At 63.4% G+C, this 21553-nt stretch overlaps 2 protein-coding genes across 4 annotated transcripts in view; both read left to right on the top strand.

Moving 5' to 3' along the window:
- CABIN1 (calcineurin binding protein 1) overlaps positions 1 to 13842 on the top strand; it is a 151211-nt gene extending 137369 nt beyond the window's left edge. For 2 of the 3 annotated variants that reach the window (XM_040619498.1, XM_040619500.1), the window contains exons 30-37: positions 23 to 186; positions 1066 to 1162; positions 1735 to 2409; positions 3675 to 3749; positions 6660 to 6942; positions 11794 to 11958; positions 12986 to 13212; positions 13301 to 13842. In XM_040619498.1, the coding sequence (XP_040475432.1) occupies positions 23 to 186; positions 1066 to 1162; positions 1735 to 2409; positions 3675 to 3749; positions 6660 to 6942; positions 11794 to 11958; positions 12986 to 13212; positions 13301 to 13444 (1830 nt within the window). In that variant the 3' untranslated portion in view covers positions 13445 to 13842. The remainder of the gene's footprint in view (positions 1 to 22; positions 187 to 1065; positions 1163 to 1734; positions 2410 to 3674; positions 3750 to 6659; positions 6943 to 11793; positions 11959 to 12985; positions 13213 to 13300) is intronic. The other variant, XM_040619499.1, reaches the window with a different exon arrangement.
- Positions 13843 to 16080: 2238 nt separating this feature from the next.
- SUSD2 (sushi domain containing 2) overlaps positions 16081 to 21553 on the top strand; it is a 12228-nt gene continuing 6755 nt past the window's right edge. Inside the window, exons 1-10 of the mRNA XM_040619395.1 lie at positions 16081 to 16156; positions 17720 to 17927; positions 18025 to 18176; positions 18625 to 18792; positions 19366 to 19540; positions 19671 to 19872; positions 20036 to 20121; positions 20193 to 20461; positions 20536 to 20679; positions 20773 to 20931. Coding sequence (XP_040475329.1) covers positions 16081 to 16156; positions 17720 to 17927; positions 18025 to 18176; positions 18625 to 18792; positions 19366 to 19540; positions 19671 to 19872; positions 20036 to 20121; positions 20193 to 20461; positions 20536 to 20679; positions 20773 to 20931 — 1639 coding nt within the window. The remainder of the gene's footprint in view (positions 16157 to 17719; positions 17928 to 18024; positions 18177 to 18624; positions 18793 to 19365; positions 19541 to 19670; positions 19873 to 20035; positions 20122 to 20192; positions 20462 to 20535; positions 20680 to 20772; positions 20932 to 21553) is intronic.

Genomic DNA, 21553 nt, shown 5'->3' with positions numbered 1-21553 from the left:
CCCACCTCTGTCCATCTCACAGGGCATCTGGCGGATCCCCGTGGACGAGATCGACCGGCCGGGCAGCTTCGCCTGGCACATGAACCGCTCCATTGTGCTGCTGCTGAAGGTGCTGGCCCAGCTCCGGGACCACAGCACCCTGCTGAAGGTGTCCTCCATGCTGCAGCGGACCCCGGACCAGGGCAAGTGAGTGCAGCCGCCCAGCCTAGTGTGTGCTCGGCCCCATGAGAACAGCTGGCGTTGCCGTGGTCAGAGCACGGGCACACATGCAGGCTAGAGCCCCTCACCCACCCAGAGCGTCTCTCCGCTGGTTGGGGAGCCTAGACCAGCCCTTCTCTTCAGTCAGGGGCCTGTCTGTCCGGTATCTAGACAACACCTTGCCCTGTGCCCCCTGGGGCAAACACAGGCTGTGGACAAGCTACCGCTTCCTTTCCTCCTGCTTCCCTTTAGCTTGGGGCTTTCAGAGTGCTGTCAGGTTGTGGGGAAGACAGGTGTCCAAGTGATAGCCAGGGTCACCCAGGTGAAGGCGAGTGTAACCGGCCAGGCAACAGGGGGACCTGTGCCTCAGAGGTAACCAGGGATCTCTTTGCCGGACGGGATGGGACAGGTAGGCCCGAAGGACATCTGCTGCAGCCGCCACTTGGCGGGAGTTGTGGAGGATCCTGGGAGACGTGGTCTGGCCCAGTTGGGCCAACAGCCGTCCTCTGCACCTGCACCATTTTACCTTCTCTCATCTCGTTCACCTGTAGGAGCTGGGGTGGGGCCTTCAGCCGGGGCCTGGGGTACCCTGGAGACAGGCTCTACAGAGAGAAGCCAGAAGCCCCCAGCTCTCACTCGGCCCGGCCCTGCCCACCCCACTCCTGGGGCTCATGGCCAGGTCCGGAGGGCCCAGGGCAGTCTGTGCTGGGTGCCGAGGCAGGAGGCTCAGGGAAGGCTTTTGGGGAGTGGACCCAGGCAGAAGGGATGCTGAAGGACCAGCAGGTGTTCTCAGGGCAGGGCCACCATCCAGGGCCGTGTGGCTCTGAGGCTCTGCCGTCTTCTCTGGCCACCCCCGTGTGCTTGCAGGAAGTATCTGCGAGATGCTGACCGCCAGGTCCTGGCACAGCGGGCCTTCATCCTCACTGTGAAGGTGCTGGAGGACACTCTGAGCGAGCTTGCAGAGGTATGCCCGTGGCCCCTGTCCCCTCCCAGGTGGTGGCCCCAGCCCTTCGCTTCACTGCCACGAGGCAGGTCCCATGTCCCCACCTGTGCAGTAGTGGGGAAGGTCAGTACAATAAGGAAGTGGCAGACACTTAGTGAGTTGCTGACCCACTTGGCATATGTGGACTTGTGGTCAGGGAGGACAGTAGTGACACTCCCTGAGGCTGCTGTGCATGAGGGGCACGTGAGGGCCCAGAACAGGAGAATTCAGCTCCGCCACAGGCCTGCGTGGCGGCCCCTGGCAGGTTACCTGCCCATAAGCCGCCCAGGACTGCCTTGAGGCCCGCACTTAGAGGAAGGCCATCCCCGCACAGGCCAGGCCTACACCTCTGGAGCAGCACCAGCTCCAGTGCCCCATCAGTCCTCTCAAGACTGGAGGAGCAGAACAGGGAGCGACTTTCTCAGGCGGGTCTGAAGGCCCAGCCTGGGCCAGCTAGCAGACCGCCAGACCCAGAGTGGCCCCCGGGTGTCAGGGGTGCTTTGTTGTGGTAGAAGCACAAAAGACACAGTCTTTTACGTTCGGTTTTCTCGTAGGGGTCAGAACGCCCAGGGCCCAAGGCCTGTGGCCTCCCTGGAGCCAGGATGACCACTGACGTCCCCCACAAGGCCAGTCCCGAGGATAGTCAAGAGGGCCTCCCCCACTCCAAGAAGCCCCCTCTGGCTGATGGCTCAGGGCCAGGGGCCGAGCCAGGGGGCAAGGCGGGCCCTCTCAACCACCGGCCTGTGGCCATGGAGGCAGGAGACAGTACAGACCAGGCCGGGGAGCGGAAGGACAAGGAGAGTCCTCGGGCAGGGCCTACCGAGCCCATGGACACGGGTGAGGCCACTGCTCGCTGCTCAGACTCCGAACGGGCGCCACCACCACAGCCAGGCCGCCCCCCAAGGGACCGGGGCCCCGAGAGCCGTCCCACGGAGCTCTCCTTGGAGGAGCTGAGCATCAGTGCCCGGCAACAACCCAGCCCGCTCACGTCGGCCCAGCCAGCCCCTGCTGCCGCCCCTGCCACCACCCCTGGGGCCAGAGGGGGCAGCCACCCCGAGGAGCCACCCACACGGCCCAGCCGAAAGAGGAAGCTCCTAGAGGACACGGAGTCGGGCAAGACACTGCTGCTGGATGCCTACCGTGTGTGGCAGCAGGGCCAGAAGGGTGTGGCCTACGACCTGGGCCGCATCGAGAGAATCATGTCCGAGACCTACATGCTCATCAAGCAGGTGGGTGCCGTGGACAGGCCTGCGGCTCTGTCCTCACGGCAGGCCCTTCCCGGCCGGGGGGCCGTAGGGCCTTTGGGCCATGCTTGTTAGGTGTCATTCCCACCCCAGCCCCGCTGCTCACTTCCCTCCGTTTGAGGTTTTCTACCACGAGCATGCTGTAGAGTCAGAAAAACTCGGGTCACGTCCAGTCCTCGTGTGGTACGCTGTAAGTATGGGGCGATTTTGTCAACCGCAGCTCAAGAGAGCTGGAGAAAATACACACACACAAGAAAAGAAAAAAAACAAAAAGGAGAAGCAATGTCCTTGGAAAACTCTATTCTCAACTTTAAAGGAAATGAAACCATTTGCAGAAATCTCATCACATCCAACACAGGGGGACGGGACCCCTGATCCACCCCCTCGGGGCCAGGCTCTGGGGCACTTCCTCCGAGACCTTTGTGGCCAGCACCTGAAGGTGGCTGCACTGCCCTGAGTAGGTGACGCGGCTGCCACACTTCTTATTTTTTGTTTTCCTTTAAAAAAAATTTTTTTTTACTACATTAGACATGTGGTTATTTCTCTATTTAAAATGATTTGCACAGAAAGAGCCCCAGAACTGCAGTGGCTGGTTCAGCCTGGGTGCCGGTCCTGATACGCGGTTTCTTCCCAAATCGTGTCTGTTTGTGGTACGCTTTGGAGAGTGCCTGTTCTGTCACCCCCTTACAAGCATCCAGGATCAACCTTTCTTTGGTCTGTTGCTGATGAATTAGGAAGAACCTCCCTTCCCTGCTGGTGAGGGTGGGCCTTTCCCCGCCCTGCCTGCCCCGGCCTGGCTACTCCTGCTGCCCCAGCCTGTCTCCCTCACGCCCTGCCCGCTGCTCCACCAGGGCAGCCCTGTGCCTCCCTGGCCTCGTTGCCATCCCCCTGTGCCTTGGGCTCTTGGTCCCTGGGTCAGTCAGACCTCCCTCCACCCAGGCCTCAGACTCTAAAAGGCCCTGCATCCCACTCACTTGAGGAGCAGGGTCTGGCTCTGATGCCGCCAGCCTCAGCCCCTGAGGACGCAATATGACACGGTCCCAGACGTGATCTCCACAGGACCAGCCGGGCCCAGAGTAGTGGCCCTGGGGGATGGACCCGGGAGATGGGTATGTGCTTCCGCCCGTGCTCCCCAGCCAGGCCGGGAGTGTCGGGGGGTCTTCAGAGGAACTGGTCCTCACACTCCAGGCGCCGGGACGAGGCCACCCACCATGGCCGGGCCCTTTGACTTTGAGCGTCTCCTTGCTCAGGTGGACGAGGAGGCCGCGCTGGAGCAGGCCGTGAAGTTCTGTCAGGCCCACCTCGGGGCTGCCGCCCAGAGACAGGTGAGCTGAACCCAGCCTCTGTTGCCTCCTCGTACAGGGCCCACCCCATGCCAGGGCCCCAGGCTGCAGACTGAGAAGTGGGCACACCTCAGGAGGGACCGTTTCTGAGGTCAGCATGGGCCGAGGGAGGATGGACGGGAGGCAGCTGAGCCTCACGCCCCCAGGGAACCCCTGATCGCTGGCCCAGGTGGGGCAGCATCGTATGGTGGGTGGGGCCTTGGCAGGCCCAGACCCCAGCTCTGAGGGTGTGACCTGAGGGGTCCCTTCAACTCAGCTGCTTTTTCTGTAAATGGGGAAGATGGTTCTTACCCAGCTGACCTCACCTGGAAAAGTGACTTCATTTGGGACAAAGGTAGAGGGAGTGATGGGCTGGGATGTGAATTGGCTAGGAGCAGAATGGATGGGGGTCCTGGGGTTTATTCAGCAAGGGAGGGAGCAGAGTGGTGCTGGGTCTGAGAAAGACTCTCCCCGCTGTTGAGGGAAGACAGTGGGCTGGTGCAGGGACTCAGTGAGCAACAGGTGGGTTTGAGATGTCAGAAGATGCGCCAGCGTGACTTGGTGTCAGGGAGGAGGGGTGAGGCCCACTGGGCTCTGGCCGGTGGATCTTCCTCTAGGAGAGAGGTCTAGGATGGAGCCCTTCAGGGGGTAGGTGCCCCTGAAGCCATTGGTTTGAGGCTCAGAGGCCACAGCTTTTGAGGAGTGGTGGGACTGAGGAGGGGGTAAGTGGTCAGGGCTGAAGGAGAGGGGTCTCCTGGGAGAGGCCCAGCTCAAGAAAAGGCCCATAGGCAGGGTCTGGCCAGCAGAGAAAGGGGGCACCCTGTCTAAAGCTGGGGGGACATTGCAGTCCTGTTCAGTAGTGCCAACGGGGCATTTTCTTGCACCACACATGGGCATTTCTGCAGGAGTGACCCCTGGGCCTGGGTCGTTGGGTCAAAGGGCAGATACTTGCCATTTGAATGTGCGTGGCCTCTTGTCCTTCCGCAGCAACACAAGAGAGCAGGTCTTGCCCTCCCATCCTCTCCCACACACGGCCCTTTCTTGGCATCTCCCCCCTGGGGAAGTACTCACAGGGAGTCCGGAGGCAGGATCTCAGGACAGTGGGCATCCATCCACCTACGGTCTGGGGACTCAAGTCCCAGGTCCCCCAGCAGCAGGCTGGTGGATGCCCCAGTGTCCAGACAGGCTTCCTCTCAGTGAAATGGGGCAGCAGGCCACCATCCCTGCCCAGACTCTAGGTCTGAGGAAGTCCAGTTCAATCTTGACCAAGCGGGCTGATCCCCCAGCTGAGGACCAGCTTCCCAGGGGAGACATGCCCCAGGCCACCAGCAGTCCCCGCTGCTCCATTGCCAGAGCAGCCAGAGTTCACAGTGCAGCCAGTGTGGTTCCTGCGGCCTACGTGGCCCTCACCGCAGCCCCTGCTACCATGGGACAGGAGTAATTGCCCAGGGCCCCAGTTCGGGGCTTAGCCCCAACTAGGGGTCCCCTCCTGCCTCCTCTGCTGACCCAGATGGGGGCAGGTGGGCAGTGAGCACTCCAGACAGAGGAGGACTGTTTCTGACGCAGCCTTTAAAAGGTGCTAGTGATAGAACCGCACAGAAAAGCCCCAGACACATACCTTCCCTGTCCTGTGGCAAAAGGAGGTGCTGACCTGGCAGGAGCCAAGGGCAGGGAAGGGTCCCATTTCTTAGATAAAGAGATCGAGGCCCAAAGAGGACCAGCATCCAGCCGGGGGGCCCGCCTCTGGCCAGTGCTGGGAAGGGGGTGGCCATGGCCCTGAGCCTGCTTCTCCCGCCCCTCAGGGAGGTCCGTTTTCTGCTGGAGGCATGTCCCAGTTGCCATGGCAGCCCAGCGCACACCTGGAGAGTGCTCTGGACATAATTAGAGGCTCAGGGCTCTGCTGCCGTGGCTGAGGCTGGCTCCTGCAAGGACAGACACAGCACCCACCTTCTCCATGGCATGTCCGCCCACGAGAGACAGGTCTGTCCTGCCCCTCCTCGCCCTGGAAGCTCATGCTTATCCCAGACACACGTCACACAGCAGAGTCGCAGGGTCTGTCCCAGACCTCATGAAACTGGGGACAAGACATCTCAAACAGAGCAGATAACAGAAGAGGCAGAGTTACAGCGGGGAACCAGCCGTTCCCCAGCACCGAGGTGCCCCCAGCAGGTGTGAGCCCTCCCTGCACTTGCAGCCACCAGGAGGACTCCCACTGTCCCCGGTATGGGCCGGTTCCGATAGTGCCGTCGGCCCGGGGCTGGGGGGCAGGGTAGCTCCCACGGGGCCCACCTTGCAGCATGCCCTCAGTGAGCTGCAGCCTTCACGGGAGCATGGGCTTTGTGTGCAAAGCAGAAGGGGCCTGGTGGCAGAGGGAACTGTGTGGACGAAGACGGGGAGGCCCCAGTGGGCCTGGCTTGCCTAGGAATGGAAGGCCTGTAGTGGGAGCTGCTGGGGAGACTGAAGCCAGGCTACCCAGCACCGTGGCTTTGGGGCTGCAGTCTTGAACTCAGGAAGCAGACTCTTGATGTCACTCAGCTCCCTTGGGATGGTCCTACCAGTGGCCCTTGGGAAATCACCCTCCAGGACTGACTTGGTGTTACTGCAGTCCCCACATTGGGCGCAACGACCCAGGAGTGGGAGCATGAGGTTGGCCAGCCCCGGGCCCTCTGCTGAGTCCCTATCAGCAGCTCCTGGACATCCTCCCAGGGAGGGGCTGTGGGTCCCCAGCAGTTTCCCCACATTGCAGACTCCTGAAGGGCTGCCTAGGGGCCTCGGCAGCATGGGGGGCGGGGGGCTCAGGATCGGGTGTCATGAGGGCATGTTGGCAGGCCCGGGTCCAGGCAGGTGTCCTGTGGGATGGCAAGGGCTCTGGGCTGCCCAGCCGGCCTTCCTCACCTCCCTTTATTCTCACAGGCCGCAGGGGACACACCTACCACCCCAAAGCACCCCAAGGACAGCCGAGAGAACTTCTTCCCTGGGGCTGTGGCCCCCACGGCTCCTGACCCTGTGCCGGCTGATACTCTCCAGCGGCCTAGTGACACTCACGCCAAGCCTCGCCCTGCACCGGCTGCATCCACGGCGATCATCCCCTGCCTTCCCTCAGTGTCAGCCTCCACTCCAGACCCGTCCAAGGACTCTGGGCCCCCCCGGCTACATAGGCCAGAGGCCACCCCCAGCATGATCTCTCTGGGCCCAGGTAAGTCCTGTCCCGTCTTCTAGGTGGTGAGGCCAGAGCTGGGCCCAGGCCCCTGCCACCAGTGGCAGCAAGTCCTGCTCCTTGCATGGAGAGTGGAGGCAGGGCGGGGTGAGGCCAGGGCGACCTCCAGCCTGGTGAGCCTTGAGAAGCACATCATGGGGGCCCTGGAGGGCAGGGGGCACAACCTACTGGCATGCCCATCACTCTCCTAACCTTCCTCCCATCCCAGAATGGAGGCAGGGATACCAGCCCCCAACAGGGATGTGGCGAGGAGGGAGGGAGCCAGCATTGACATCAGGTGTTTACCTGTTTACACATTCCTTTCTCTTACCACAAAGCTTTGTGAAGGAATAGATAAATAGGAATTCTGGAGAGGAGCGGGTGTTCTGACTTTGGCTTCCTGGAGGCCTCACAGGGACCTGCTGTGGTTGGGGGCATTCCTGCCCAGGGCCCTTGTGGGCAAGGCACACGGAAGCCAGCCAGCATGGGGCAGGGCAAGGCTGGTCGGTGGGCTTGTGAAGGACAAGGAACAGGGCCCCAGGCTCCGGCAGCCTGAGGGAGCCCTGGTTCCTTCTAAAACCCAAGATGCCCTTGGGGACGGCAGCCCACAGGCAGGGGCAGCTGGCAGACCCGAGGGCAGACAGGTCTGCAGCTTTCCTGGGAGGGGACACTGACCTCCCCATGCCAGGCCCTCCCCTGCCCTCCGTGCCCTGTTCCCGGGACCAGCCTGGGCCCCTGCTGGGGCCCTGCACTGGCCCTTTGCTCCTGCAGGCTCATCTGTCCTCCCAGTCACAGTCCCGTGCAGCCTTTTGACCATGCTGCCTTGCCCTGAGGGCGGTGGCGGTGGCGGTGGCCACAAGCAGGGTGGAGTGGAGGCCGAGGGTAGCAGTGCTCTCTCTCTTCGCTCTTTCCTACAGCGCAGGTGTCAGGCGCTTCTTCTCACCTGATGCCAGTCCCCAGATTGCTTTGAGGAAGTATAGGGACCCTCTGCCCCGTTGCTTACAATGACGCTGGTCGTGGCCCCACAAGCTGAAGAATCACTTCCCTTAAGTCAGCTCCTGCAGCTGTTCATTCTGAGGGAGCCTCTGAAGGCTGCAGGGCAAAGAGCAGTTCCATCACCAGGTGCCCTTGGCTGTCCCTGCTCCCCTCTGTGTGCTGGGCGCGTCGCCGTGTCCAGCACACCGTGCGTCAGATGGAGGTGATACCCATTCGGCACAGTGCTTGGCAGAGTGAGCCCAGCCACTGCGCGGGGTCTGGTTGTGGTGATGTCAGAGGACACTGACAATGGGAGTCCACAGCCCACTGAAATCGCTCACTCCCACGGAGACTTGGCTCCCTCCAGGCGCCCCCCCCCCCACCTTCGGCTGTCTTGGCCTCCACCTGACTCACCGCAGTGATCCCATAGCCCCTGAGAATCAGGAATTCCCGAGCGTCAGGCTGTCAGCTGGTGATCTCAATTCTCCCGGTTGCTGGCAGGTCTCAGGTCCTCACTGGCTGTTGGCTGGAGGCCTCAGTTCCTCCACTGTGGGCCTCTCCATAGGCTGCTGAGTGTCCCCATGTCATGGCCCAGAGCCTGGGGTCTGAGAGAGAGAGAGCACTCGAAGGAAGCCTCACTATCCTTTATAACCTGATCTTGGAAGCGAGTGACCATCACGGGTGTTGGCCACACATAAGCGGGTGCAGGTGGGAAGGGCAGGGTGTGGATACCAGGAGGCGGGGCCAGCGGGCCACCTGGAGCCTGGCTGCGTTCCTTGCCTCTTCTGCTCACCATGCCCCGGCCGCAAGCAGGCCCCAGACGGTGAGTCGCACGTTCTTTCCCTGTGTTAGGTCAGTGGAAGAGCGCGTGCTTTCCAGTGTTGTTCATCCTGGAGAACTGATCCTTTCTTATTGCCTTCCCTCAAACTAAACTGAACAGCCTCTTGCTAGAATGGAACTCTTACATGACACCAGCGGTGGGGGTGGCCCTGGGTGGAGAATATGTGACGCATGGACCTGGTGTGGAGCGACCTGCCGGCCTCTTGGGGCTGCCTCGGGGTCTGCAGGCAGGTGGTGTTTGGCTGGCCGTGTTGGGGTGGCCACCCCGATGGTTCCCAGAGCTCTCTGGGGTGGCATGAGGGCCACGCTGGGATGGGCACATCGCCTCTGAGCCCACTTCACACAACCTCCAGGACAGGGACAGCGCCGGGAAGGAGCTACCTAGCACCTCCTGGTTCCCCAGAGGTGGCAGGGTGCCCTGGGGATGTGATCTTAATCTGCCTGTGCTCGTGCCCAGCAGGCAGCCCAGACCCAGGCGTAAGTTTGGATGGACAGCAAGGGCAGGCCTGCCCTGCGGAGGCGCCCAGGAACTAGAGGGTGTACGGGCTGGGAGCTGCAGCCAGAGACAGCGGCACAGGAGGCCGCAAGCCACCCGAGAGAGCAGGCTTGGGATGGATCCTCCCAGGACACTGTCCCCAAGGTGCGAGAACGGGGAAGGCAGCCTCAGAGGAGACCTTGACTGGCGCCGTCCCCAAGGTGGACAGCCCTGCCCTGCCCCTCACCAGGGTGCCCCTTACCCAGGCCTTCTGGCTCCAGCCAGGGGAAGGCAGCCGACAGTGGCTGGCGGTGTCCACTCCCGACTTGTCCCACCTGCTGCAGCCTGCAGATGGGCGGGGGTATTCTCAAGCTTCCCTGGTCACTAGCTGAGACCTCACCCAGCCGCCCAGGTTGTGCTGACCAGGGCGGCTGGCCTCACGCGGCAGATGCATCCCCTTAGGGAGTTCAGGGAGACTCCTAACCATGTGTCCCCCCACCTCCCACCCCTGTACTGAGCACGTGCTCTTTGTTGGGTGTCTGCCCTCCACAGGCCCAGACCTGGTTTCATGCTAGCATAGTGCCGGGCCCACAAGTGAGTGAGGGTCCCTTTTGCTGAGGGGTCAGGCCTTCAGAGTGGGGAACTAGATCAGGGAGAAAGAGTAGAAAGGACACTTCAGGCCATGGGGCCAGCCTTTAGGTAAGGAAAGCGCCTGCCTCAGCAGGGCACCTCCAGCCAGTGAGTTGAGCAGGCTGTAGTGCCAGCCTCGTGCCATTTCGAGAAGCCAGGAAGAGTCTGAGTCAGGGCTGGCACTTCCAGGACACTGGTCCTTGGGGACCCGGTACCCAGGCCATGAGTCTGCCCAGGGGAGGAGGGAGAGTGGCCTGACGGCAGAGGATTCCAGCCTGGCCGTATATTTCCCACTGACAGAGAACCTGAGGTGTGGGAGGCCAGGGGCGCCCATAAGGCCCTTCTCCAAAGGCTGGGCCTCTAGGTTGATCCCCTCCTGCTCAGGCCCACCTGCAGCCCTCCTCACAGGCCTCCAGGGTGGTCTTGACGAGGGGAGGGGGCTGCCTGACCTAGGGAGCTCTACCCCACATGCCTGAAGCGCTCTGCTAAATGCCCTTGCCCCAAGTGCCCCTTCTTCTCCTGGTGGCCCATCAAGACAGTCCCCTGGGGTAGGAGAGAGCCAGCCTGACACCTGGTCCCCCTGAGGGCAGCCTCCATCCATTTTGCCAGCTCCAGGCCCTCCCTGCACCCTGCCCCCCCCCCCAATCATGCTCCTGTCCTACAGATACCTATCAGCAAGGAAGCCAACTGCCCTTCCAGGCCACCCAGACAGCTCCTCCAAACCCCTCAGGGAACAGCTGCATGAGAAGAGGTTGGGCAGAGGCAGGCAGAGCGTTACCACCTAAAGAAAGGCCTGGAGCAGACACCCACTGGGCCCGCTTTGTGAGTGTGTGCCCAGCCACAGTGAACCGAATCCTGACCCAGTGGCACGGGATTCCGGCTGTGGTCCCTCCTGCCCGGGTCCAGGAGGGCAGCAGGAGGAGCCTTCCGAGGTGCTCACCCCTGCCTGCCATCGTGTAGGGGGCTGGACCCTGGGACAAAGAGACTGTGACCATGGCTGCCAGGCAGTGGGGCCTGGGGAAGGGAGGGACTGGCTCATAGCGTGGGCAGCTAGGGAAGGCTCTGTTCTCTGGGAATTGGAAGCCAACAGGCAGGAGGCCAGGGTGCTAAGTCACCCCATCTTTTTCCCTGTCGCAGGAGCTTTCACTCCTGCCTGGCCCGGGATGGGGGAAGGGGAGGCTTCACCTGCTGGAGAAGGGGGAAGAGGAAGGACTTGATGGGAAAGTGGAGAAATGAAAGGGTGGTGGGGTGATGGCCATCTCGACCTGAATAAGAAGGAAGAGAGGAATAAGGTGAGGAAGGGAACGTGAGGAAGCCTGGATGCGGCAGAGCGAGGGGCAGCTGCAGGCGGGGCCCTGGGGGCTGGGAGCTGGTGGACTGATGCTGACTAACGGCCTGGCTGGCGGCCACAGGCGCGGTCGGCACCCTTCGGGCCCATTGGGCCTTGGCTCAAAGGAGGCCAGTTCCCGGCCCCTGCCTCATGCCAGGGAAGGTGTGGCCTGGCAGGAGGGCACGGTGCCAGCACACCACTCCATCCACTTTGGTCTTAGCTAGCTGGTTTGGTTTCGGGTCCTGACTACGTTTCTGAGTGCCACTCCCCAGGCTAGAGGGGAGAGCCCTTAGCCCACCTCTAAAGTCCCGTGACGGTGTTTGATGGGGCTGGGGGCCTGTGCTGTGTCAGGCACACAGTGACCCCGGCTAGTGAGCCGGACCCACCAGTGTCCACTTGTAGGGGGAGTGGTTTCCCGCCAGTGCCAGCCTGGCCCCTCCCATGCAATTGTTCGAGAGAAGCCCCTGCTGGTCAAGCGGTGGAGGTGGCGAGCTGCCTCAGGGCAGGTCTCCTGCCAGGTGTCCCAGGGTTCAGGAGGGAGGGGCCCTGTCTTCCAGGCTGGGTGAAGATTGTAACTTGCAGCCCTTCCGTGTCCCCACAGAGGGAGAAGAGCTGGCAGGAGGGGCAGAGGGCATGGGCTTCCCGCCGCAGGAGCCACTGCACAGTGAGCAGGTGAAGACCGTCCCCGAGAGCCCTTCAACAGAGCCGCACTGCTGGCCCACAGAGCCCACACCCCGGCCAGGCACCGAGCCCACCTGCAGCCAGGGTAAGGCGAATTGGGAGCAGCCGGGGGAGCTTTGCCCAGGAGGACCCAGTGGTGGGAAAGGCTGAGTGGAGCGGCCGCTGGGCAGGGAGGCCTGGGCTGAAGAGCTGGGGGTGGAGAGCCCCTCATTATCTACCTCCAGCTCCACAGAGACTAGCGAGGGCCAGCCCAAGCTGAGGCTGCTTAGTCCCGGGGAGGAGCCCCCCCCGCCCCGACGGGGCCAGGGGAGGGGATGACACGAGGAAGGAGGAATCAGGGGCAGGCAGAGGGGTGGCCAATCCTGCCAGACAGTTGTCCGTGTCAGAGTCATCCATGTGGGTAGAAACCCTTTCCCAACTGGCCAGCCCCCTCGGGATTCCTCAGGTTCAAGGATCTCACCGACCCTACTCAGGGCTGTAGGGCCTGGTGCCAGCCCCATGGAGCCAGGCTTGGGCTCTGAGTAAGCCCCACTCCTTTTAAAGCCATGGGCCCTCTGAGGAATGTGAAGACCAGCCCGGCTGAGACCCTGTGGCTCCTAACGCTCACAGCTCCCCGGAGGCTGCCAGCCCCGGAACTGCCGCCTCCAGGCTCTGGGGGCATGCAGCCCTGGAGCCAAGTGACTGGCACGGGCCCGCATCCTCCCTGGGCTGTGGACGTGCGTCCTAGCGTTGTTGCAGGGATGCGGCAGTGCGTGTGTGCACAGCGCCTGGAGGGCCTGCAGAATCCCTGGGAAAGCTCCAGGGCCTTGCCTGCATCCTAGGCCCTGGGCTCCCAGAGTACACTGTGCTCCTCAGAGGGTCCTAGGCCCCAGGCCCCACAGCCCAGAGCCAGACCTGGGCAGTCAGGGAGGCAGACACAGGAGGCGGCCTGGAGCCTGCCAGCCAGCACAGACCAGAAGGCCGAGAGAAAGCACCCTCGGTCTGATGTAGCAGGAGGAGGCGTTCTTGGTTGCCTCTGTCTTCCAGAGGGGAAACTGAGGCCCAAGCCAGGGAAGGGCAGGCAGGCCCAGGAGGCCGTGAGCCAGGCTAAGCTCCCACGGTCCACCCCACAGTCACCAGCTCCAAGGTGCCCAGCGGTGCGAGTGCCCAGCCGCCCGAGGGCCCCCCCAGCAAGGCAGAGCCCGGCCGGGCCAAGTCGCGCCTCCTGCCGAGCATGCCGAAGCTGGTCATCCCCTCGGCCGCCACCAAGTTTCCCCCTGAGATCACCGTCACGCCGCCCACCCCAACCCTGCTCTCACCCAAAGGCAGCATCTCGGAGGAGACCAAGCAGAAGCTGAAGGTGATCACGGGTGCTGAGGGGGGCATGGGCGGGACCGGGGCCAGGCCCGGGCCACCCTTGACCGGTGCCTTGCCTGCTCTGTGTGCAGTCCGCCATCCTGTCTGCCCAGTCGGCCGCCAACGTGCGCAAGGAGAGCCTGTGCCAGCCGGCCCTGGAGGTCCTGGAGACGTCAAGCCAGGAGTCCTCGCTGGAGAGCGAGACGGATGAGGATGACGACTACATGGACATCTGAGGGCTGGGGCCGCCCCCCTTGGCCTGAGCCCCTCAGGGCGTGCCGGGCCCAGGTGGAGCACTGTTCCCCATGCAGACCCCGGTCTGCCCAGCCTCCATCCCTCGCGGTGTCCTTCCCACCCGCCTGGGCCGTCGTCGGTCCCCACCGCATGGGGGCCCAGAGGAGGCTGAGCTTGGCCACGTGAAGTCGGCCGCAGCTCGCACAGCAGGGCTGGCATCCTTTTCTATGAAATGTTGATTTTGTATAAATGTGCCCAAGCCCAGCCCAGGTGGCCATGTCCACACCTCGACGCCCGGGTGGGCCGGGTTTCTGCCTGTGTCACAGTGGAGGGGTCATTTAGGGTTGGGCTCGCCCCACTCCCTTTTTTTGGTTTCTTTTCTAATAAAGATGGAACAGTTGTTTTTGCCTCTTTGTTCAGTCCCGGGGACCTCCCTCAACCGGTTGGTGTCCAGGGTTTGTGGGCCCTTCTTCCTCTTGGTCAGGGACCCGCCCTTGGGCATCTCAGGAGCAGGCGGGAGTTGGAGGAGGGAGGAAGGGAGGGAGTCAGTGGGGAGAGGTGAGAATATGCCAAGCTGCGCGGACCCTCTGGGTGGGACTGGAGCCAGGCCTGGAAGGGGTCTCTGGAGTGTCCCCTGGAGGACTCAAGAGTGCGGGTGGGGTATGCCCCTCTGGAGTGTGCGCAGGGGTGGGGGGAGGAGGCTGCAGGGAGCCGGCAGCACCCAGGCGGTGCTGAGGAACTCTCTTGCGATGGGGACCCAGTGCAGGGGACCCTGACAGGTAGGGTCAGTGTCAGGAAGGGAGAGGTGGGGGCTGGCAGGAAAGCTGCTTACCTCCCACTACACTTGCCCTCTGATAGAACTGGCCAGATAAGTTGTGCTGTTCAGTGCAACATATAATTGGGGCTCCTTGTTCAAAAATTCATTTTTAGAGGTGACAGCAGAGCATTATACAAACCCACGATGCTGGCTCTGTTCTCTCAGGCTCCAAGTACATCTGTGTTGGGGAGGCACAGGTTGCAGGGGCCCCAACCTGCCCTTCACAACCCCCTCAGTGCTTTGGGGACCCAGCTGTCTCCCTCCACAGATCTGGGCTGGCCCTGCCCCCAGAGTTCTCCCTGGAAAGGCTCTCTGTCCCGGAGGGAGATGGGGATGCCCCTTGCTGCCCTATACCCCTCATGGGCTGGGCCCTGCCAGGGTCCCCAGCCCACACCTGGCAGAGCCATCATGGGGACCCAGGAGCATCCCAAATTCCTGACTCTCAGGGCCCCAGGACACCTGGGACCCATCCTGGGAGCATTCCTATCATCTTCCTTCCCCTGACCTGTGCCACAGGGAATACCTTCGACCCTGGGCTTGGGATGAGTCCCAGCACCAGCCCCCCTGCACCTGCCTATAGAGGTCACATGAGCCCCCAGCAACCAAGCTGGGAGATGTGGCTTTTAACTACCCAAACTGGCTTTCCTGACACCTACAGGAGCCGCCTCTCTGGACGAAACTGCAGACCCACCCGCCGGTTGGGAAGGGGTGTGCCCAGGGACCAGGGGCTGGCCAGATCCCAGGAACTAAGATGGGTCACAGCCAGATGGCTTTAGCTCATAGCCCCCGCAAGCTTCAGCTCCCTTCGAGGCCTGGGAATGTGTCCTCTTCAGACACCGCCTCCTGGGGAGAGAACCGTCTGTCTGTCTCGACACCCAGACCAGGTGGCAGGGCCCAAATGAGTCCCAGGCCTCAGGAGTGGAGTGGGGGGTCTCCGAGAAGCTGCCTGGGCCCTGGCCGGGCACTGCAGCCTCTCCCCGTGACCTTGATCCCACCTGTCTACATCTGGACCTCCATTCCCTCCCTTGCACAGTGAGAAGGGAGAACACTGAAGAGATTATGCAAATTCTATGAATGACAGCCAGGGGTGGGTGGGGCAGGGTGGCTCTCCTCTGGAGCCTTGTTTCATACACCAGCGCCACTCCAGGGATTCCAGACCAGGCTTCTCTGGTGTCAGCCCCTAACCCCACTGTTAACCTGCCGTGGCTGGGCGGCTCCCACAGCCTTCACCTCCCTCCAAAGGGGATCCCCTCCTCCAGCCCTCCTCCAGCACCCACGCACACCAGCGATCAGCAGGAAGTTACTTGCTGCCCCTCTGCGAGGCTGTGGGGAGGAATTGGGAATACCTGCTCTGGGCAGGGAAGCCGAGGAGGAGGGATGAGAGGTCTGTGGCTGAGGGCCCCTGGGCGCTGGAATCCTGAGATTGCGAGAACCACCCCGCCTAACCCACCCCTCCAGATCCCAGCCCCCGCGGAGCCCCACCGGCCTCCCCGGGCTGGGCCAGAGGTGGGATCCCGTGGTCCAGGTGGCAGCCTCTGGATCCAACCCCTGGAGGCGCGACCGAGTCCCGGGCCGCGGGGCCAGGAATGTGCAAACGGGGCAGGTTGGGCCCTACTGGCCCCCGGGGGAACCTGTGGACTTTGAGAGGGGACCGGGCGGGGCGGGACGGGACGGGACGGGACGGGGCGGGGCGGGGCGGGGCGGGGCGGGGCGGGGCGGCAGCGCGGTGCGCGGGGCGGGCGGGGCCAGGCCGAGGGGAGTTAGCTGGCCCGCAGCCGCCCAGCCAGTGCTGCGCTGCAGGCTGCGGACTGAGGCCGCACCATGAAGCTGCTCGTCCTGCTCTGGGCCCTGCTCCTGCTCGGGACAGCCCCTGGCCCAGGTCCCCGGCCTGCAGCAGGTACGCCCCCACCCTGCGCTCTATCCCGGGGTCAGTCTGCCTGCCTGCTGCAGCCAGGCCCAGGGTAGACGCCCCTCTGCTCAGCCTCTGTCCATCTGTCAGGCCATCTGGGACTGCACTATGGGTTGCGAGAAGAAATTCTGGGGTTCCCAGGGTCCGGGGGCTGCTGGTGGGATGGAGTCTGGGCTCTGCGCCCCCCCAAGCCCCCTGGGACCTGGGAGGTGCCGGCTGCATGGGAGGGAGGTGGCCCAGGGCGGGTGGAGGGCTCAGGAGAGCCCTCGGCCTACGGCCCCGAGCCCCCGTGGAGGGTGTGCTCACACATGGAGGAGCCCCCAGCCCCACTGAGCCCCCTGACAGGTGAGAGGCAGCATTGTGGGTCCTTACCAGGGTGGGGCTGAACCCGGGAAAATCTGGAGGAAGGCTCCTACTCCAGAGCCTCACACTGGGCTGGGCTGGCAGTGGCAGGCTCCCCAGCACCACCAATGTGCGCCAACCCCCCCCCGCCCCCGCCATGCCCCTATCTCCCATCTCAGGGAAGCACCACCACCCTTCAGCCACTTATCTCACTTGCTGGCATCACTCAGCCTCCTCCCCCACTCCCTTGAGCCATCACATCCTCTGTCAATAAACATTTATTGACGCTCTTGAGTTCCAGGCCCTGCACTGGGTGAAATGGGGTCACTGGGGTGGCTCAGGTCCAGCCCCAGCCCTTGACTGGCCCCCTTTGGTGGGGTGGCAGGGAAGGGCCAGGTGGGACGTGTGATCCCTGCCTCGGTGTCTGCAATCCCCCCGCAGTCTCCACCCTCCAGCCTGCCCAGCCACACCCGCTACAGAGGGACGGATTCCCTGAAGCTAAGGCCCTGTCCTGGGTCCCCATGGCAGTAAGAGCTGAGGCCTGATGTCCGCAACCCCGCACCAAACCACCCTCTCCCTCACCCTGGCCCTGCTGGGCCCTCTACTGGAGATGACCCTCCTCTCTCCTCAGAGGAGGGGAGCACCCCTCACCTTCTCCCCTCAGGGTAGGGCTCCTTTGGGGGCCACAGTCGTTGAGCCAGTGTTGCCTGGCAAAGGGAGATGGGGCACACCGAGCCTGGGGAATGAGACCCTGGCAGGCCTCCAGTGGGACTCAGAGTAGCCACGTCCCCAGACCCCAGACGGTCTGCCAGGCTGGGTCCACCGACCCTTCCGGGAATAGGGGCAGCTCCCAGTCCAGGTCAGGGGCTCAGCCACCTCTGGCCGTCTGAGGATGCGGTCTTCCGGGACTTGGTGGCTGAAGGTCAGCCTCCCATCAAGAGGCTCCTCTTGATGCTGCAAAAATGTATGTCTGGAGGCATTTGCCCTTATTGCCCCTCCTTCTAGCAGGTCATTCAGGCAACTGCTAGATCATTTGTACCAAGGATCCATCATCCCACGGGCCCTGTGGGTTTCTACTGTGTTCGCTTGGTGGTCAGTGCGATTCCTGGCCCGCATTCTCCTGGGGATGCTTCTCCCTCATGGGCTCCGGGAAAATAAACGCCAGCCCTGCCTGTGGGGCAGCCGGGCGCTCAGAGCCCTCTCCTCCAGGTGCCCGGGGGAGCTGTTCCCACCGCTGTGGAGACCGGGATGAGCTGTGCTCCTGCCACCCGACCTGCTCCGGCCTGAGCACCTGCTGCTCGGACTTCCGGGACTTCTGCCTAGAAGTCTCGCCCTACTCGGGCTCCATGATGGGCGGCAAGGACTTCGTAGTGCAGCACCTCAACTGGTTCAACCCCGCGGATGGTGTGATCTGCAGGTGTGAGATCTGTGCCTGCTGGGCGCCTCGGGGCAGCTGGCTGGCTGGGGTCCCCCCACCCCGGCCCAGCATTTCCTGCCACCTGCAACCCCCACAGGTTTAAGGAGAGCATCCAGACCCTCGGGCACGTGGACTCCTTTGGACATGTGCACTGTGTGTCCCCCTTGCTGTATGAGACGGGCCGCATCCCCTTCACCCTCTCCATGGACAATGGTCGCTCCTTTCCCCGCTCTGGGACTTGGCTAGCTGGTGAGCCCCACCTTCCTGAGCCTTGCCCCCCCCCACAGGGACTTCCTTGGCACTGATATATGCGCGCCTTGCCTGCAGCCCTGGCTGGCTGCTCTGGCTTAACCAGTCCCTCTGGAGGTGCGCCCAGCTGTGGGGGTGAGGGCTCTCAATCTCCTCTCCCCACCGCCTGGCATCCACACAGGACACCTGGCCCGAAAGGGGGTTGGGGGCTTCAGGGGTCCTCTGGCAAGGTGGGCCACTCGACTCAGCCAAGCCAGCGGAAGGCCAGAGGCCTGGGCAACAGAGCGCAGGGCCCCACCTCTCCCACAGCCTCTTGTCCTTTCCTGACACGAGGGTCTAGGAGAGACCGTGCTCGAATGGGACTGCCATGCGTTGTCCGTGGGAGGCACCCCCAGCTCTCAGAGCCCCTGGGGCTCAGGCCTTTGCTCACCCCTCACCCCCTGCCCAGTGCACCCCAGCAAAGTGTCAAAGACGGAGAAGAGTGAGCTGGTGAACGAGACCCGCTGGCAATACTACGGCACCGCTGGCATCACGGGTAACCTCTCCCTGATCTGGGAGCCCTCGGCTCTGTCCGCGCAGTTTGTCACCATCGAACTCTGGGGTTATGAGGAGACAGGTAAGGCTGGCCCAAGGCTGGACTGACGGGGGGAGTGCTGCATGCCTGCAGGGTTGGGAGTGTGGGGCTTGCAGAGGTGGGAGCAAGGGGATTCCAGGCAGGGCCACAACCCAGGTGGGGATTTTGAGCAGCAAGAGCACAGGCAAGAAAGAGGAACTGGGGGAAGTATGGGAGTCGGGGGAGGCTGGGGACTCCCGGCTGCTTGGGCCCAGCTCCAGGAGGAGGTGTGGACATTCCCAGCCCTTGGATCCAAGGATTGCCTTGGAAACGGAAAAAGCTTGCTCCACCCAGCATCCCCAAGCCCCTGGACTGCTAGCATGGCTCTAGGCCTGGCCTCAAGCTGGGGCCGGGACCCTAACATGTGGGAGGAGGAGATGATGGTCACTTGAGCCAGGGTCCTTGCTGGGGCAGCAGGGTGGGCCTTCCTCTGGGGAATCATCTGTCTGTCCATCTGTCAGGCCTCTCCAGGCACTGAAGATGGGCTCCTGGCCCCTCCTCTGCCCCAGGACTCTGGAGGGGCCCCAGGACTCTTTGGAGGGACCCCGGGGCTGACTGAGGCCTTCTCTCCCTCAGGGAAGCCATATTCAGATAAGTGGGCAGCGAAGTGGTCGTACCTGTACCCCCTGGCCACAAGCATCCCCAACTCTGGCTTCTTCACCTTCACTCCGAAACCCGCCCCTCAAAGCTACCAGAGATGGGAAGTGGGTGCACTTCGGATCATCAACAGCAAATACTACGCGGGGGAGAAGTAAGGGCCGCCGGCCACGCAGAGCTTGGGCTGCTGGCACGTGCTGCTGCTCAGCACGCTGGACAGGGACGGCCAGGGGCTGGGGAAGGGAGGGTGGGTACGGCTCTCAGCGTGTGCGTGGCCCCCACAGGGACGTGCACGCAGTCTGGAGCAATGAGCACGCGCTGGCCTGGCACCTGGGTGAGGACTTCCAGGCGGACCCAGAGGCCTGGGCCCGGGCCCAGTGCCTGGCCTGGGAGGAGCTGGAGGACCAACTGCCCAACTTCCTGGAGGAGCTGCCTGACTGCCCCTGCACCCTGGCACAGGCCCGGGCTGACTCTGGCCGCTTCCACGTGAGCCCCTAGCCCAGTCGGGGCCCAGGAGAGGGCAAGGGGCCAGCTGGAGGCAGTTGGGGCGGGGAGGTAGCTAGAGAACCCAGGGAGGCTGGGCTGAGGTCAGGGAGGGGAGGGCAGAGCCTGGGGCTGGCCCAGGTGACAGCAACCTCCTGCTCTGTAGACGGACTATGGCTGTGACATCGAGCACGGCAGCGTGTGCACCTACCACCCTGGGGCCGTGCACTGTGTGCGCTCCGTGCAAGCCAGGTGAGCCCCCGGGCGGTGGTTGGGGTGGGGGCCGGGGTTCCACAGTGGCCCTGACCTGTCCTCGCCCCCAGTCCCCAGTACGCCTCCGGTCAGCAGTGCTGCTATACGGAGGCCGGCACCCTGCTCCTGACGGCCGACTCAACCGGGGGCAGCACCCCGGACCGTGGCCACGACTGGGGCGCGCCCCCATTCCGCACACCACCCCGCGTGCCTGGCCTCTCCCATTGGCTCTACGATGTCGTCAGCTTCTACCACTGCTGCCTCTGGGCGCCCGAGTGCTCGCGGTACATGCGGCGGCGGCCCTCCAGTGACTGTCGCAGCTACCGGCCGTCGCGCCTAGGTGGGTGCCAGCCGAGGCTGGGCCCCAGGCAGGGCCGTGCCTGCACGGCCCTCCTGACCCTCTGCTCTCCCCAGCCTCCGCTTTCGGGGACCCACACTTTGTGACCTTCGATGGTGCCAACTTCTCGTTCAATGGGCGTGGCGAATACGTGCTGCTGGAGGCCACGCTGACCAACTTGAGGGTGCAGGGGCGGGCCCAGCCCCGGACAACTTCTGACGGTGAGGCTGGGGCCCGCGGGCTCTGGGCGGCTCAGGGCCTTCCCAGGAGGAGGCCTGGAGCTGAGCGCACCACGTTTTGCACGCGCCCCCCAGGCACGCAGGACCGAGGCACAGGGCTGACGGCCGTGGCAGTCCAGGAGGGCAATTCCGATGTGCTGGAGGTCCGGCTAGCAGCCAGGGAGGGGGTCCTGCAGGTGCTGCTGAACCAGGAGGTGCTCAGCTTTACCGAGCAGAGCTGGATGGACCTGAAGGGTGAGTGGGACGGCCAGGGAGCTTCCGCGGGCCGCTCTCATGCCCTTTCCCTCCCGCCTGAGCCTCCCTGCCTCTCTCCGGGCAGCCCTGGGCCTCAGAACATGGATGTCCAGATGGAGGCCTCTCAATAGGACCCATATACTGTCCCTAGCACAGGGGTGCAAGTCCACCCCCCTGCACCCCACGGTGAGGGGCCCAGCACAGTGGACACATGTCCTCAGCCCCCAACTGTAGGACAGGTAGGTTCTAGGCCCCAGGTAGGGAGGTCCAGCCTGGGGACCTGGTCTGATCTCGTACTTTCACACCCATGGAGCCCCAGACCTGTGATCAGAACCCTGAGATGCCAGATGGTGGGACGACGAGCCACAAGCTGCAATGATAGCAATCGCCTGGTTCCAGGACACTGGCTGGCCCTGAGGGCTAAGGAACAGCCCCCTGCCCACCCCCTCCTATGGTGGTGCTGCCTCAGGGAACTGAGTTCCTGCGGTTGGGATAGGTGGGGACCTGGGATGGGCCTGCTGCTGCAGAGGGTGCAGGGATCGCCTGGAAGGGCAGAGGTGGGCATGGCTGCTGCCTTCCTCAAGGAGCGAGGGCCAACAGGTGGCCCCCAGACAGGGGTCTT

Source organism: Ursus maritimus, unplaced genomic scaffold, assembly GCF_017311325.1.
Source record: "Ursus maritimus isolate PB19 unplaced genomic scaffold, ASM1731132v1 scaffold_33, whole genome shotgun sequence".
Taxonomy (NCBI): domain Eukaryota; kingdom Metazoa; phylum Chordata; class Mammalia; order Carnivora; family Ursidae; genus Ursus; species Ursus maritimus.
The sequence above is the reverse complement of the archived record's forward strand: the minus strand, read 5'-3'. Positions and strand labels throughout refer to the sequence as shown.